The sequence below is a fragment of the Falco rusticolus genome, chromosome 1 (assembly GCF_015220075.1).
Source record: "Falco rusticolus isolate bFalRus1 chromosome 1, bFalRus1.pri, whole genome shotgun sequence".
NCBI lineage: Eukaryota > Metazoa > Chordata > Aves > Falconiformes > Falconidae > Falco > Falco rusticolus.
This window is the reverse complement of record NC_051187.1, coordinates 56,941,528-56,959,236: the sequence shown is the minus strand read 5'-3', so window position 1 is coordinate 56,959,236 and position 17,709 is coordinate 56,941,528. Positions and strand designations below refer to the sequence as shown.

The 17,709-nt window shown below is 40.3% G+C and overlaps 1 protein-coding gene across 3 annotated transcripts in view; it reads left to right on the top strand.

Annotated features, from left to right (window-relative positions):
• MANBA (mannosidase beta) overlaps positions 1 to 17,709 on the top strand; it is a 67,074-nt gene that overhangs the window by 8,083 nt on the left and 41,282 nt on the right. For 2 of the 3 annotated variants that reach the window (XM_037380193.1, XM_037380203.1), the window contains exons 1-6: positions 79 to 445; positions 9,123 to 9,217; positions 9,712 to 9,817; positions 11,707 to 11,877; positions 14,456 to 14,579; positions 17,016 to 17,191. In XM_037380193.1, coding sequence (XP_037236090.1) covers positions 176 to 445; positions 9,123 to 9,217; positions 9,712 to 9,817; positions 11,707 to 11,877; positions 14,456 to 14,579; positions 17,016 to 17,191 — 942 coding nt within the window. In that variant the 5' untranslated portion in view covers positions 79 to 175. Of the gene's footprint in view, positions 1 to 78; positions 446 to 9,122; positions 9,218 to 9,711; positions 9,818 to 11,706; positions 11,878 to 14,455; positions 14,580 to 17,015; positions 17,192 to 17,709 lie in introns of those variants that run through there. The other variant, XM_037380212.1, reaches the window with a different exon arrangement.

Genomic DNA, 17,709 nt, shown 5'->3' with positions numbered 1-17,709 from the left:
GAGGAGCCGTTAACGGGCGGCGGGAGGAGGCGCGCGCCCGCCCCGCCCCCACCCCCAACGGTCGCTAACGGCCCGAAGCACCGCCCCGGCTCTCTGAGGACGCGGCTGGGCCGCCGGGGCCGGTAACCCCCCCGGCCCGGCCGCCTGTCGTCCTGCAGCTGCGCCTCCGCGGGCCATGGCGGGGAGCGCCGCTCCACCGGGGCAGCCCGCTCGCTCCTGGCGGCCGCCATGCCGTCTGTCTGCGGGCCGAGCTCTGCTGCTGCTGCTGCTGCTGCTGCTACTGCTGGCGACTGCGCGGCGGGCCGGCGCCTCGGCCGCGGGCGGCCCGGAGGTGCGCAGCCTGCGGGGGAGCTGGCGGCTGGGCAACGCGAACGGCTCGGTGGTGCTCCGAGGGGAGGTGCCGGGCTGCGTGCACACCGCCCTGCACCGCCGGGGCCTCATCCAGGTACGGTAGGCAGCCGCGCCCTGCTCGCCGGCTCCCCCTCGGCGGCGGCTCCGGCGGCGGGGCCGAGTCTGGCGGCGCCTGAGGCGCGGCGGGCAGGGCCGGGCAGGGAGCCGCGGTGAGATGGCGCCCGAGGAGCCTCGCATCCGCCGTGCGGCTTCGCCGTGGGCAGCCTGCCGAAAGGAAAGAGCCGAGCCCCTGTGAGGGGTCTGCAGGAGTGTGGCTAAAGGCAGCCCCTTCACCCCCCCCAAACATCGCTCTGTCCCGGGAGCCGCCTCAACCCCTCCGGCTTTGCTGGCGTGGCTGATGCGGCAGGCAGACTTTGTTCCGCTTAGCCCCTCGAGTGGCACAGGGCTTGGTGGCTGCAGTGTCCTCAGGTGGATAACTGAGGCTACCCACGGCGGAGCAGTCCCGGGTCGGGCCAAGGATACAAGTGCAAGCCCGTGCTCTGCTGTGTGAGACTGTGGTTCTGGCACGGAACCAAGGTGCTGACACCAGATACCTACAGTAAGCATCACCCTGTGTAAGTCAGGTTTGCCTACAATGTTGCCTCAAAAGAATGAAAAGCTAAACCCGCCCTGGTGAAGTTTGGCTTGTTGATGCAAGAAATCTAGGGATTTCAGTCCATTAAAAATCCCTTTTAATACTTGCAGAGCACATGCAACAGTTGAGATTGGATACCTGCGTGCTGCCTAAGGGAAGTGTGTTCTGAAACATGAGTATAAAACTTTCCTTTAAAAGACTAGGTACTCCTTTAACACTTCTAAGAAGCATTGCTGCTTCTGGTTACAGTTGTCTCTTTTAGTTTTTAGATTTATGAAAACACAGTGGCCACTTTCTGGGACAAATGAACAAAACTGCTGTTTTAGGTTAGTAGCCAGATCCCCTGATAGCAGCGTAAGCTGCTTGTCGCTTGGACCTGACGAGCTGTGGCATTAACTGGGTCATTGTTAAAATAAGATGCCTTTTTAAAAGGAAGCATGTGGAAAGTGAAATGTGTACTTTGAACAAGGAAAAGAAATAAAACATAGTGAAGTTATCCTCTATAAAACTGATAAATACACTTCTGTACTAGAAAATGTGAAGTACTGTCATATGTTGTCTGAGTACATCAGACATATCTATGTATTGTATTTATTGTGGTACCAATGTTGCGTTTCTTGTGAAGCATTTTAAAAATACATTTTGTATGCATACATTTTATATTTTCTGTAATTTTTATTCTCCAGATTATTTTCCTGTTCTACTCTGACTAAAGCTACAGAGGTATAAATAGAAAGTGATGCCATTTCAGGCAGGATAATTTTAGTAGTATTCTGTGTTGCCATAGGTTGGGAATCCCAGTACTAATAATAGATTCCAACGAGTGTCATTGCCAGGTAATAGAAATAGCCAACATTGGAAAAGTGAATACACTAAGCTGAGCCATGATGGTCTGTTGTTTGAACATCTGTGTGCTAAGTGACGTGACATTTTGAACATTTAAGGTTTAAAAATAGCTTTCCTAAAGTTTTAAAAAGTGCAGTGGGCAGGTAGACTATATATGGAGAATCAGTGAAGAGAATTGTGCCAGTTTCTCCCATGCAAAAGTGCATGAGATAAACTGAATGTCTCAGATGTTTGCCTTTGCTGGGAGGTGTTGCTATAAGAAGTGTGAATAATCATTCAGGAGAAGCTGTGACCAATGCACTGACTCATGCATGCAAGATAATGACGTAATGAAAGACTCACATTTATCTACTCACATTATGTACTCTTAGGAAGTTAGAAAATGTGATTGCTAATTTAGCTGCATTGCTGTAAACTGACTTGTCATTCTAGTCATTTTAAGCAGCAGTATAATATTTGGAAATGAGGCTGCGATCATGAACTGTCATGTGCTGCCTGGGCAGAATCCCAAGCCTGCAGAGAGGCTTGAAAGCTTAGTCAGCCTGCTGGCCAGCAGCATGGGTCTTGCTAATGGATTGCCTGGCTAATTAAATCGATGATGGTTGGTTGTGGACACTTGGAACATGTTTATGTGAATACAAGCATGAACTTGCTCCAGACACGTGGTGATATGGTCATGCCTGAACCTGCTGTAGTCTGGAAACTGTTGCTAAATTGGTAGTAGAATTAGTACACTCTGCCGAGGAGCTGAGTTAACTGAAATACTTCACTAGTGTGGTTGCTTGACCTCTGGACTGGACCCAGCTGGTGTCTGCCTAGTTCCAAGCTCAGGATGAGCCAACTTGTTTCTATGTATAGGTGTGTACAGGTAACGTAAGATCAATTTAAGCCCATTCTTAGTTTAGCAAAGCCCAGTTTATGGAAAGAAGCATTCACAGAAATATTTGCACCAGGATAACTGTATTGTTTTAAAATCACATTTTTGTTTAAAAGATAAATGGGAGAACATACCAAAATACAAGAGCAACCTCGGCAGATTTTAAATCTATCACAGATAGTGTTAAATGTAATCAATCCCTGCCACCAGTTGTTGCGTTCTGCAAAGCAGCAAACCTGTGTTGTTTGGAGGGAGTCGGTGACATAATTTGTTATTGCAGTGCGTGGCTTTATGCTGCAAAGAGTGGCTCAGATGTTTGTCCTGAGGTTTCTTCATTGCAGTGAAAATGCTTATGACTAAATGTTTTCAAACGCAGCTGCCTAAAATCATACTCCTATATTCCTATTTATACAAAAGCACGCACACAGCCTGAATTTTAGAGGCATAGAGCACTGGTTGCTCTGTTTCTTCAGTGCTCATTATTTCTGGAAATCAGCCCTTTTTGGGGTTGTGTCAAGTGTAAAATTAGGAGTTTTATTACAGTTGCCTAAATACAAAACCTTTGGTCTTCAGTGTCTTTTTCATTTGCTCCTTCTACTCTTTGCTGTGGAGTGCAGGATTTTTACTCATCCTACTGAAAATGTCACTAGACCAGCAATCGAAAAGCTTACTGCTTGTAATCAAAAGTGAAGATTGGTCTGAAAAGCTGCACCAGGAAATAGGGGAACAAAGCTGGTGGGAGCTAAATTATCCTGGATAGCGAGACCCATATGTTCAGTGACCTAGTGAAATCTGTGTGCTGTTTTTCTGTGTGATTTGCAAATAGCACTGCATCCTTTGCTTCTGTGTCCTTGGGAATTTTTCATGGGTTAGCCCCCAAAACAAATTTAAAACAAATTTGGGAGGGCCTGCTCCAACAATGTAGCTTAGTGGGTATCTCATAAATGAGGGGAAGGAGGGCAGCAAGAATAAGCTGCCAGATACTAAGCCTGCAAAATGGGGCTTAGATTGCAAGAGTAGGCTGCAAGCAACTTATGTATCAGTGTGTGGTTCATTTCAAATTTAGGTCGATGCGCAAACTGTTTTTGCCCAGGGATGCTCTAGCTGATTGCATGTGTAGCCTTACTTTAATCTGCTGTGCAAGCCATGCATTTGAATTGAAAGACATCTGACACTGAGGGTTCATTACTCATCTCTCTGGATCCTCTTAGCATTTGTTCTAGAGATGTCTTTACTCTTTGGCTTATAAAATATACATTGGATGGACACATCTTTCTGAATGCACCAAATGCACGTATCTTAGAAAATGCTCTTGGGGAAGATACTTTTAAGCTTCCTACTGAAGTATTATTTTCTTCTGTGTTCAACCATCACAGTTCAAATGCTGGATTAACTATGATAGAAGCTGTAGGGGCAGGAGATAGCATCAGAGTATGTGTTCAGCTGGGTTGTTTTAATAAAATTTCATTAGGACTCCATAGCTCTTACTACTGTTTACATGTAAAATTTAAAAAAGACGTGAGAAATGCACATAAACAAGTGTAATAGTGACTTGAATAAAAGTAGTGCAAAGCTTGGGCGTAAGTGCAAACATTTTACAAACTTGCAGTGAGTCTATGGCTAACCCTGCATCTCTGGAAAATGATTTGCAGAAACCAGATTGTCTGAAGATTTAGTTTTAAACTACTGTCAGCACAGTGTTTTCTTTCAGGCACAGTTCTGATAAGCAATATGTATCAGAGTAGGTAACTTGTGCATTAAATCTTTGTGCTAGAAATAGTTGTCTTCTAGCATGTACTGTCCAAGTACTGCATGATGCTGTTTCTGCTGGCAGGTGACTCCTGTAAAATTTCTGATGAATATGGCTATTGTAGCTGGATTTTCTCATCTGCCAGCTGTTTGCATTCATAAAGAAAGGCTGTTTTGTCTTACTAACTGTCAGTTGATTTGTAAATAACTGTTATGGGGGGTCCGCAACTGTGATGCTAATATAGGGGCTGGACAACACTGCAGTTTCTGCCGTTATACAACAAGGGCATGCACTTGACACAGGGGGTTACCGTGGTCTTGGTCATACTTGGATATTAAAATATATTAGAAGAGACAGAAGCTTATGTATCTCAAGTGATATTTCTGCAGTTATGGAAAGTAGTGTGTATTTTTTGTAGCTTGTTCTGCATTTGTCTAAAATATACCGTTGTGTGTTTTCTGACACTTCATTGTAACTTAAATTTTTCAAAGCAAGCTAGGTAACAATTGCATTGGGTAGTGTATGGTTCTAACATGTTAAATGACATTCATTAATGACATAATGTATTATTTTCCATTAAAAGATATGTGCTCTGCTGAGTTGTGTGAACATATGTGGAAGCGTTCAAATGCCTTAGTGAAACTTAGGATGAATATTAAATGGCACTCCAGTTTATCTTTCAAAAGCTTGTGAAGTTAATATAGATAAAAGTTATAGTAACCTATTAAATACAGCAGGGTATTCAGAGAGTATTAAGCAATGGGTATTAATAGCTTGTTAATTAACTTTTCAGTAGTATTTGGCTCAGTGTTCAGCTGTAACACATCTTGAGCATAAGGTGAAACTCAGTTTACTGCTTTGTTAGAGTGACTACTGAAAATGAATTACTTTAGGATGAACTTCCAAAACTCATGTTCCAAGAATACGATGCATTCATCACTACTGTTAGTTCAGCTTGACTTCAAGCTGCAAATATGTGAAACTGGGCTTCTGAAAATTGTATAAATGTCCTGACTGCTGTTGCTTGAGGTATCAATGAGTGCATGGATGTCGATAAATATCTTAACTATTTAGCTTCCAGTTTGAAGTTGGCAACAGTAAAATCATTAAACTGTAAAGCATGAAATGTCACTTGCAAGTTTTATTTTGGTAATCTGTTACATCGGCAGGATGTTCTTATGGTATACATTATCAACAGAGTTGATTTATGAGAGAAGAGGCAATTTCAAATTAGATAAGAAAAGTAGGATAAGGCAAAGGAATCTGGGTTTTGTTCCCTGTATTACATTTCATTTTATTACACGCTGTCCTCTGTCTGGATACAGCTGCCTCTGTCTAGTGTCCTTCAGGTGTTTGTGCCATGCTCCTCTGGACTCCCAGCTGGATGGGGGCCTGAAGCTGGCCCTTCGTGGGGCCAGGGTGTGCCTGGTGCAACTCACTCCCTTGGGCTTTGAGCCTCACTTCTGATGTGTTCATGTCTCATCCATTTCCTGCTCTAACAGGAGAAGCTCTTAGCTTATATGACTCTAGCTTTTCAATATCCCCTTAAAATCATTGCAAGGAGGAGCTTCCATCTAGCTGCTTGGCAGTGCCTTCAGTTTAGTGCTGCCAGTGCATTGGAAGTCCTGCTGATGTCCTGTTACCCGAACTGGAAATTGCTTCCTTTTAATGCTCTGTAGTAGGGCTTTTAACCTCATCTTAGCAGGTGATTTGCTGCTTGCTTACAGCACTGAAGTTGGGAGCAGAGTACAAACAGGCAGGGAGCTTGAGTGGTTCAGAATTTGTTTGGTGGGACCTAAAAATAGCTGTAGTGACTCCACCCCTCTGTGACTGGCTTCCAGGAACATGTTGAGCTAATGAATGTGAAGTATATTTAATATATGTTCAGTCTGTTTCTTACCGTCTTTCAAATGCTCCCATCCAGTTTTCTGAAATAAAACTTTCATTTTAATGTGAGCTGATTTAATGTGGGATCAAATTCTGTTTCAGATAAATCCAAACAATTTGACTTCTATAGGTACATCTTCCAGCACTCAAAACAGTTGCATTTAATAATGAAAAAGTCAGTAATCTCACAAGTGTATGGGAGAAGTAATTTTCTTTTCTTACAGAGCTTTGTTGTGGTTGTGCATTTTTCCTGAACCTTGAGAATTATCTTAAAATCATAGCTTGAACATTGCCACGTGACTGATTTTAGAAGAAGCAACATTTGTCATGCTTAAAATGACTAACCAGTATTAGCATTTAACAGCTTTTCTGTGTGATATATAAGCTGTTTTACTAGTTATGTAGCAATGATATTAGTAAACTGTTAAGTTTTATATAAAGGTACACAAAGCTAGGAGCTTTCCCATCTAAAAAGGTGGATGGTTGCCTGTGAGGAGGAAACAGTATTTGTATGAATCAGAAGGGGCTAATTGGCACTTTCTATGACACATGGTTTAGCAGTCAGTGCATTTCTTGAAGTTAGAAGGCTTTTCGACTAATACAGATGAAGAAAGCCCCTTCAGGAAAAAGGATCTGCAGTAGGCTCTAAGGAGATTTAAACAAGCAGCTCTGTAAACTGCTGTAAGAGCCCATCTGATGTAATTTCTGCCTCTGATGAAACATTCCTACACTTCTCTTTGGTGTTTAACAACCAGTTTTGTTCTTCACTAACATCTCCTTATCCATGCTTTTGTGGGAAAAACAGTGCAGCTTTCTTTATGCAGGGTCTTGATCTTTGACAAGGCACTAATGTTGGTTGTTTGACCACTAACCAAATTGGTTTTGGCTTTACAGTCTGCTGTTGATAGTGTATTTACGACTTGCATCTTATGCCTTTTGTTAAATATTTCACACATACAAGTGGCAATGATTGAAATTTAACACGCACATTTTCCAAAGCAAAACCTAAAATGAAGTATTATATGATGTTAAAGCAAGACAGTTGTTAAAAATGTGCTTAAGGGCATAATGTGGGGTTTCATGGTCTCTGACATTTGATGCTTGCCTTTTCTTGTCTCAATACAGTAATCTTAATGGAGTTTCTCTTACGAGCCTAAATTTTGCATTTTAATATGCATTTATTAGCCTTATATTTTACATCTTAATAAAAGTCTGTGATATATTCCACAAAAGATTTTGCATATGAAAGTAATGGTATGGATATCTTACAATTCAGTCATTGTTCTGGTAAGTTTGAGATGACTTAACTTTTAGAGAGTACACTGTGTTACTAATACAGAAGTCACAGTTTTACTGAGGTGACAAGACCTTTCCTTCCCGACTCTTGTTCCCTTGTAGTAAGAAATCTGATTGACACAGCATAGCATGTAGAGGAAAGGTGACAACTTTCCCTCTATATGGGCTCAAGGAATGACATTTATGTTACTGTGGGACTCCAGAAGGGATTATGCTGCTGAGGACAGTCACTTAGATGTTATGATTTTGCTCTGCTATGTAAATAGGTTTGTGTTTATATTACAGAGCCTGACCCTCTTAGTTATAAAACAAATATGAGATATGAAAAGTTTTTCAGAAGAGTTCAAATCCAGAAGTGTCATTACTATCTATACTGACTACTGAAATGGAGAGAAAAATTGAGCTTCAGCAAGGAGGAAAAAAAAAAAGCTGGGCAGATTTTCTTCAGCATGAATCTGGGTATTCAGGGCAGTTAGTTAGCTGTGCTGGTACTGTAGAACACTCGTATCAAAGCCAGCCTTAATGTAGCTATGCTCTTTCTTAGCTGGGTTTGAGTCATGCAGTCCAGAAGAGATTGGTCTTTGTTTTGGGAAAGCAATTCAGCTGTGCAGCTGCTGAAGAAGACTGAACTCTGAACTGACAAGGGGATGTAACACTGTAGCTTTCTGATGCCTTTTTTGTGAGGTGCAAGGTGGTGGGTTGTCAGGTCCACGTAACTGATTCGTTCAGCCTAGGTGAGGAACATTGTGACCCACCATAAGGTAATAAATACAGCATGAAGCCAAAAAGGTCAAGGACATAATTTAAACCGACTGTGCCTTTTATTCTTCCTGGGTAGGGAAAAGAATACATTCAGTATAAATGCAGCATTATTCTCAAGAGTAGTCATTTAATTTTATACAACAAGCCAAACTGTGTTGCTGCTGCTTCTTTTCCTCCCTCCCTTCCTAATAGGACAATTTCATTAAGCCTTACCACATTAAGGCTTGTTGACAAGAAGCAACTGGAGTATTTGCAATTATTTTAAACTGTAGAGATTTGTTCACTGCTGTCCCTAGAGGCCTAAAATGCTGTTTCTTTGCCTCTTAAAATCCTATTAGTCTTATTTTCTCCATCATTATGAGGGTGATCATGTTCTGTTCCTCTCTTAAGTGAGAAGCTGTCTTGATTTTTTTTTTTTAATTTCCAGCCCAGTCATTTATTACGTAAAACCAAATTCTGCTCCCTCTAGTTTGAGTATGAAGATTTTAACAAACAGGTTTTGACCTATATAAGTAAAGTCAAGTATTACCAAAGCTTTGCTTTCATGTATTATTTCAAAGGTGAAAAGGAATATCAGAACTAACAAAATAAGATAGATTTTGCATTTGCAGACTGTCTGAAATAAGAAGTGCTCATCTGATGGATATTATGATGCATTTCATGTAGTAACACTATTACTAAGTAAGTCTTGTAATTTTCTTTTTGTTGTCTGTTGTTAGGATCCATACTATAGATTTAATGACGTGATGTACAGATGGATCTCACTGGATAACTGGACTTACAGCAGGACATTCAAAACTCCTTTTGACATCAGGTATGCAGTAAAGATATGTCTAAAATAGCTCTGTGCCATCTTTCATGCAGAACTGTGAGTTAATCCATCAGCTCAAAATCCGCTTAATGCTTTTGTATCTAATAAAACAAATTATGCAATAATGTGCAGCTGCAAAGCTGTTGCTAAAGAACATTTTAGTAATTGCTTTTTCCTGTCCTTTTTAACTGTTAAAAATTACTTATGAATTGCCAGCGGAGGAAGGATAATACTTAGGCTAATTGGAAACTAGTCTGTCTTATATCTGGTGGGTATGTGAACATGCTGTGTTGCAGACTCGAGCCACTTCAGCTGTCATCTTAATTTTACTATTTAAAAGTATAACATAGCCACAGTAAGTCAAACATTTTTGGAGATAGTTGAGGCAACTGCTGCTAAAGATAATGGTGATATACATTTTTATATTGTACACTTTCTCTGTGTTGTTAACCCTATGTATTATAATGTTTTTTTAATGCATATGTTATTTTCTGTAGAAAGTGGCAGAAAGTGAATTTGATTTTCGAGGGTGTAGATACAGTAGCACAGATCCTGATCAACAATGTCACTCTTGGGAGAACAGACAACATGTTCAACAGATATGTAAGTAATGTGTTTATATCTGAATGTGCTTTTGTTTTTTCTTCAAAGCCCTTTTGTGCTGAGCACTTTCAGTGCATTCAAGTATACATAAAAATGGTTGCTTGGACACAGAAAGTGTTGACCTGAGGACTGCATGTGTAATCAGATAACTGTTAGAGAGGTCTGCTTACCTTTTCAGTAGCAACAGGATCAGATCTAGAGGTGAATGTGTCTTGTTCTAAATTAGTGGACTCATGCAAGAGGATCAATTCAGCTAATAATATAAGTCTTGCTTCTTGGGATCTGTCACAGCTCCAAGAAAACGTAAGCTTAAATCTGTTTTATTAGCTGTAAATCTACTTACTAATTGGTATTAGAATGGTTTACATGTGAATACTGAAATGAAATTGCGTGTCTTGTAAAGCCTTTGTGTTTTCACTTTTTTTTATGTAGGGGTTTTGATTTTTGATACTGGGATTTTGATAACATTGTCTTGCATTTTTGAACTTAGCCTATGTCAGCATGAGAGTACTCATTATGGCACGATCTTGAGTGTGGCAAAACCATTCAAAACTAACTTTATAGCTTTAAAATTTAAAATTATTCTGGGTAATAGCATAAAAGACAATCCTTGCTTTCCTCTGAAAAGAATCAAAAAAGGAAAAGTTAAAGGAAGAATGTTAGTGGAATAACTGAATTACAAAGGAAATCTGGTGTCTTCATATCTCAGTGTTTACCGTTCTGGCAGGTTTTATTGCAGAGGTACTGGCCTGAGACAGAGCTAGATTCTGCCACCTGGGTCTGTGTGACCTAGGACAAATCACTTAGTTTCTCTGTGACTTAGTTTTGCCATCAGTGAAATGAGCAATTTCACAGAGCTTTTATGAAATTGTAATGAATTACGATTTGGGGAGTATCTAAAGGATTACCAGTAGCAGGCTCTGTAGAATTGGGAAGTGATATTATTTTACCCTTATTTCTGCAACTTTATTCTGTCTCAGTTTGTAACAGTTCATAAAATTGCCTTCACTTTAAAACCAGTGTGTACTGTATTAGATTGAGTCTAGGATTACTGTTCTGCTTTGTTCACCTGTTCCACGTGGCAACAAGTTCTTCAGGAAGGACACTGAAGGCTCTCTCTGGGGGGATGCTCTTTGCTTTGTAATTTTCTACTGTATGCTACAGACATAAGTGATGCTAGCTGAGCTGCTCACAAGTTGAAAGAATTGCCAAGACTTGACTTGTCACAGATGAACACTGTGAAGAAGAAATGGCTATTAAACGTTGGAACCATATTATCTTGATAGCACAGGATAATTCTGAAACCAAACATTTATCCTTCTATCCAGCCATACTGAAAGAAATTTTGTTATCCAGTGAGGAACCCCGCAAATGCTTCATTTGGTGCTGGCATAGAATGTGTTCCTGTACATTTTGGGGGTGAGAATGCAGGTGGCATGAAATACAGCTTTACAGCATTCAGGTGAAAGGCAGCTCAGTGCTTTGTGGTAGGTAAACTGGCAGCACAGTGTGAGTTGGGAGGACACCCGTATAGACCAGCTTTCTGAGTTGGAACAGGGTGTCTTTCTAAAGATGCAAATGGGTTCTGAATGAGGAAGGAAGGTAAAGATTCTCTTGCTGTCGTTATCCTTCAATCACACCTGTTTGCAAGCAGAATGCTTCGCCCTGCAATGGGCACTCAATAAGGGGAAAGCGGTTTGCCCAGTAACACCTCCTTGTATCTACAATGTTACTGTGTATTTTCTTTTTTCAGCTTTAGTAGCTTTTCTTTTCCTTTAAAACCAGAGTCTGCCGATACCTTTGAATAATATATGTATGATATTAAAATAACATATTAAAAGTAATATATGTCAGCACTGTAATGATTTTGTTCTGTTTTCTTGACCTAGAGCTTTGATATTACCAGTGTGATCAAGGAGGTCAATTTTGTTGAAGTCCGTTTCTTATCAGCCGTTTCATATGCAGCAGAGCAGAGCAGATGTCACAAAGTGTACAGCATCCCCCCGGCATGCCCTCCACCTGTGCAGAAAGGAGAGTGCCATGCTAATTTCATCAGAAAGGTAGGGGCAAAATTGTCTGTCTCTGGCTTCAGGCTTGGAAAGAGGAATGCACCATGTGCTGTCCTTACAGATGTATTCTGAAACCTGCAATGTCATTTTATAAGTAGGGCATATTTTTCATAGCAGCTTCCTCCTCCTGTCCCCCCTGGAAACCTGTTATCTAGCATGTTGATAATACAGGAGGCATAAGAAGGCCAGGCTTCATATCTAGGTGACAGGAATGTTTAAAAGGCTGTTTTCATGAAGGAGTCAGGAAGGAGACTTACTGCTAGGGGAGTAAGATAGCATTGGGAAACAAGTACTTGTTACATTTTGATCCACTGGGTGGGTTTAGCAATGCATGCTGAAAGCAGAGTTTGCTGTTGCAAATTCTAGTGTATATTATTGCCAAGGCTGTAGAAATCTCAGCCAAGCAGCTTTGTGAGCGTTTGTTATTGCTCATGCACTGGGCTGTTTATACTGGGCAGTTCTGGCATGTCCTGAGAAGTGTTATCTAACAGAGGACCTGTTCTTATCTTATTACGGTGTTGTGAATATTTAGTGAAAACAAAAACGTAAATATCCAATGAATGAAGCACAGAAACTCTGATTTAAGACATGGCTTCATTGCTGTTAAAACTTATTAATGGCAAACTATCATTTGAGTACCATCTCATGTATTTCTGATAGCCTTGCAGCAGCTAGAGACAATGGCTAGATGATCTTACTTTGGATTTTCTCATTTTGTGTGGGTTTGTCTCCATTTAAATGCCTTTCTTGTTAATTATTTTAAATCTTTTCAAAAAAGTCTTTTCAGAGCCTCCTCAAAAAATGACTAGAATTCTGTTAATTTAAAGCTGGATGTAATTTCCTTTAAATCTGTTAATGGAAACATGGACTCCATGTTGTCCTGAGAAGGTCCTTCAGGATTAAGATATTGTCTTTATTACTAGTAGCTGCTGCTTTTATTTTCACTACTTCCTAAAAAGTTGAGTCCGCTGTTTCTTAGAAATCAGTGCAGGGAGGAGCTTGGAAGGAAGAAGGCACTTGAACAATTGTAGTCTTATTTATAGAGCAAAAATGGCCAGGAATGATTTTATTCTCTACTGAAGTATACCTTTAAATTTGTACGAAAGTACCCTAGTGCTTTTCCTCAAAGGAGTTGTTAGACTGTGCTTGGAAGCTGCTCCAGACATTTCCAGAAACATTTTTAGTTCCAAGTATATGGCAACAGCAGCAGCAGCAGCAATGTCACATTTAAAAGTAAACAAACATACTAGGACATTGCGAAGGTAAGCTGGCTGTTTACCATCCTAAAGTAACGGAGAGCTGTTCACATGTTTGAGGTTCAGTGTTAGGTGCAGTAAACGTATCTAAATCTTAATAGGAATTTATGGCAACAGGCAAGCCTCTCACTGGTCATGGACTTCAGTGATACAAGTGTATTGTTCATGTGACATACTATTTTTGATAGCAGTCTCTGCAATATTATTAGTGAAACCTGACAGTCTGACAGTGATTATTTGTTTATTTTTTATAAAGGGAAAATTACTCTAAGAATGTGTTGACCCTGTTTTTACACTTGAAATAGGTACGGTGCTTGCTTCCTGGAAGGCTCTTTTGCAACTTGATAGGCAGGCAGGCAGGCTGACTCCAGCGATGCAAGGGATAGGCCAGAATTGTGCAGTGTGGTTTGCCAAAATTAGTATGCCTCGGCTGTAAGTTATTAGTCTCTAAATTTAGAACTGTAGGTCACTGTACAAGACTTTGAGGAGATCTATTGTATTTGCTTTGGGGGCTGGGGCTGTGTGAAGCTTGGAGGGCAGCTGAATAGATGTCTTCAAGGGATTTGTTAACTGGAGGTCTGACCAGGTTTGAAAACAGCGAAATGGAAGGCAGTGTAGGTATTGCTCTGCTTGACCAGCATTTTAGATTTCTGACAGTTATTCTGATGTTAGAACCAGAACTAAGCTATTTCTCAACCATGTTTTTGTTCCCTTTGTTTTTGTATGAGAACCATAAAAAGGGGAGAAACAGCGAACATGACTGAACTACACAAATGCGCCAGACATAGGCATCTCTTTCTTTGTACTAATCTGTCATGTTACAACAAAAATAGGAGAAAAGTATTTCAGATATACCCATGATTTTTAATTTGATACAGTCCCTTAAAATACTTTAACATTTGTAACTGTCAGTTTTCTGCTTACTTTGTGTTTTAGGTATACAATTAAATATTAACATTACAAACTAAGTTCATTCAGAGCTGAATTGAGAGTAACCTGCTGGCTTGGTTTTTTCGTCTTTACTGGTTTTTAAGTGGTGGGCTAGGTAGTGTTTTGCTCTCTCACTAATATAAAATTTTGCTGTACATGGATGTTTAGTCCAGAATTTTATTTTTTATATAAGTAGCAGCAGAGTTCTGGCCAAGAAATAAGAGAAGAAATACTGTAGACTTATGGGTTTCTGGAAATTGAAAAAGTTCTTTCAGTGCATGGCAATATTTTATTTCTAGATAGCAAATAATTTTTATTTCTGGCACAGCATCAATGTCTGTGTGAAAAACAGGCAATTGTAACATAATCATTCTGTATTCCAGGAGCAGTGTTCATTTAGTTGGGACTGGGGCCCTTCTTTTCCGACTCAAGGTATCTGGAAAGATGTTCGGATTGAGGCCTATAACCATTATCGCCTGATTTACTTTTCTTTGACTTCTTTCTTTGGTAAGTCTACTTTGTGACTACTTTTTGTTGTTGTTTCAGCTTTGGAATACAAATAATTTTATTGTTAAGCTCAATTAATTTATCAGTTCAGCAAAAGTTCTATTGTTTTATTATGACTTTGTGTGTAGTTCTTACCACAGCCCGCCCTTTTAGGTATTGAAACAGTACTTAAGTACAAACAATAATGATTAATAATGATATAATTCGTAATCTATTTTTGCCCGAAGATTCCTGAATAACTGCAGAAATATACATAGTATAGCACAGGTTTGCCCTTGTTCCTCCTGTTTTGAAAAATTTCTTTTCTATTGGTATGTGTTTTCACCAAGACTTACAAGATACATGCCTCACCTCCGTTTAAAATGAAGGCAAAGCTGCTATGGGAATTCAGTTTTGTGTTGGGAAGACAAGTACACAGTGAGCAGAGTTTCAAGAGTGCGAAGTTTTCAGGACACAACACAAAGTGTGAAAGAGAAAAGCAGTGGTGCTATGCTAGGGTAATTTGTTAAGGCTGCGATTTGAGAGGATAGCCTCCTGCATTTCAACTACCTAACCTACCAAACCGGTTTCCTCCCTTGATGTGGTCTTTGATTTTCCTCTTCTTTGTCCTGAAGATCATTGCAGCTAAGCAAAAGTGGTTATTTTTCTGTTGAAACTTTCTGTAAATGGTAATAGGCCCCATTGTAGACCACCCGCATGCTTTCTTTCACTGCCTGTTGAGCCCAGTCTTCAGTGTAGTAAAGGCTAGTACATGAGTCCTCTGCACTGGGTTGAATTTCAGCCCTTGGGAAGAGAGTTGTTGTGTATGAATAAAAGCGGAAGACGTCACTCCCTGGCTGCTTTTAAAGCTTCCTAAAATAGCTGCAGGTCTTAGCTAGAATTAACGTGACTGGAATTTCCATGGAAAGCCCCAGCACAGACTCTTGTGTGCTCTCTGAAATTTAGTTCCAGTAAAAGTATTTTCTGCTCCTTCCCACATTCCCACAACTCCACCTTCTGGTAGGTAAAGTCTTGCTCTCTGGGTAAGTGGAGAGAGCAAACATCTTTCATTCAGCAGAGGATGGTTTGGAAGCAGAGCTAAAGCTTATTAGCATTCAAACATAATAACATTTGAAAAATAAAGAGCAAATGATCAACTTGAATTTAAGCTGCCTATGCAGTTATATTGCTCATCAGATTTGGTGTCATAGCCTTTTGACCACTGAGTCTGTAACAAAAGATTCATTGTTCTTGATTTCTGTGCCTAGATCCTGCAGTTCATGCATGTAAGAGTGGGTAGGAGTTTCTATGTACCCTTGGAGGGGAGGGAAAACACACTGTAATGGCTGACACTTGTGGGGTGGGTGCTTTTTTTAACACCTTCAACACCTATCAAAATTGGTCTTCCCTGGATAATGCTGGGTGTAAATAGAAACTTGGGAACACATTCAGTGCTCTTCATTCTACAAAAGACAACAAAAATGACACCAGGCCTGAATGTAATTCTTTGGTTTTGGAGGAAGCTCTCTTTGTCTCCTGGAGGAAGGAGAGCTAGAATATATACATGAAAAGAGAAAGTAAGTGGTTAGTAGCTTGTCTATACAAAATATGTATTAGTTCAAGTTTTCCTTGTTTTCTGTTTTATTTGCTTTTGCTTGAATGTTCATCTGTAATATTTGAAGTATAGGATTAATTAGGCTGTGTTTGTAGACAGGTAATTTAATTGCTGAAGTAAGTGGGAAATTTACACATTAATCTTGAGTACCCTTGACCCTGTCTTGCCTTATTCAGTAAGTCCTGTAAAGGAGAGGAATGTCTGAGGTAACTGTAGAGAGATCTCACAGAAACCATTAACTTGTTTCCTCCAACACACTTCAGTGGCAAAAGGGTCATAAAGATACTGTCAAGTCTAGACACAGTGGGCCCATTTCATCCCCAGCATAACTCCATTCATTTTGTCTAGTGACTCTGGGATGAATTCAGCTCATTTTCTGTTAATACTGGTTTTGTTTCATTGACAAAAGTGATTGTACTGCCTTGTGATTACGATCTTTCCCAAAGAGTACCATGTTCATACAAGTGCTGACTAAAAGCAAATATAATGTCTGTGGGAGTTGGTGGGGGAAAAAATCCTTCCTAATGAAGTGACTGGTGTCACAGTCTCTGACTTCTGTACAGAATTCTGAAAACCCCCTGGATGGCTGTTCAATGAAAAAAAGAGAGTTACAAAACATAAATCATATTGCATAGCTGTCTTCTGAGTCAGCAAATGGAAGCACAGGTATCAAATGCAGTGAACAAGAAGATCAACCTTGTAGGTCTGGTTCAAACACAGCCTGAAAATTGTTACATTTAGTCTGAGGTGTTTGAATTGTTTCTCTGATGAGACATCGTGTTAACTAATAGGTACATAAACACAGTTCCTGAATTCCCATTTTTTTCTTCCCCTTCACTTAGTAAAGAGTGCTCAGCAGTGGAGTCTTGAAATCGAGTCTATTTTTGATGTAGTCAGCTCCAAGCCAATTGCAGGTCTTGTGACTGTGAACATTCCAAAACTGCAAACGCAGCAAACGTTCAGTGTGAGGCTTCAACCTGGAGAAGGCAGCATTGTGCTGCTTGTAAACATCAACAAGGTAAGGAAGTGTGTATGTAACCCTAGCCTACTGCAAGATGTTTCCCCTGGTTTCCAATGTGTCTTTCGACCTTCATGTCAGTTTTAGGCCTCCCTCCCCTTCCTTACTGTATTCCAGACTTTAACAGCATTTCTGAACCTCTTACAGGATAGGACAATAGTTCTTTTCCTCTCTAAAAATTGATGTCTGTGGGGCTACATAGCTCAGTATCAAAAAGATGATGAAGTTTTTCTCTTACTGCAAAACAAAAAGACCACATCATCACTGGCCACTGTTAAATGAACTATTTAGGTAGATAACCTATGGATACCCAGTGTCACTTCACGTAACTGGCAGCAGGTATCTTGTCTGTGATATTTTTTATTGGACTGACTGGGGCTAGAGGGTACTGCAGTATACATGGTTCTCCCAGTAAAGAGAGGAAACATTCCTCGAGTCTCTCAATAGATACTTTTACAGGGAAATAAAAGCAAAAGAGCCCTATGAAGAACTTGTCTGGCAGTAAGGTTGGTAGAAAT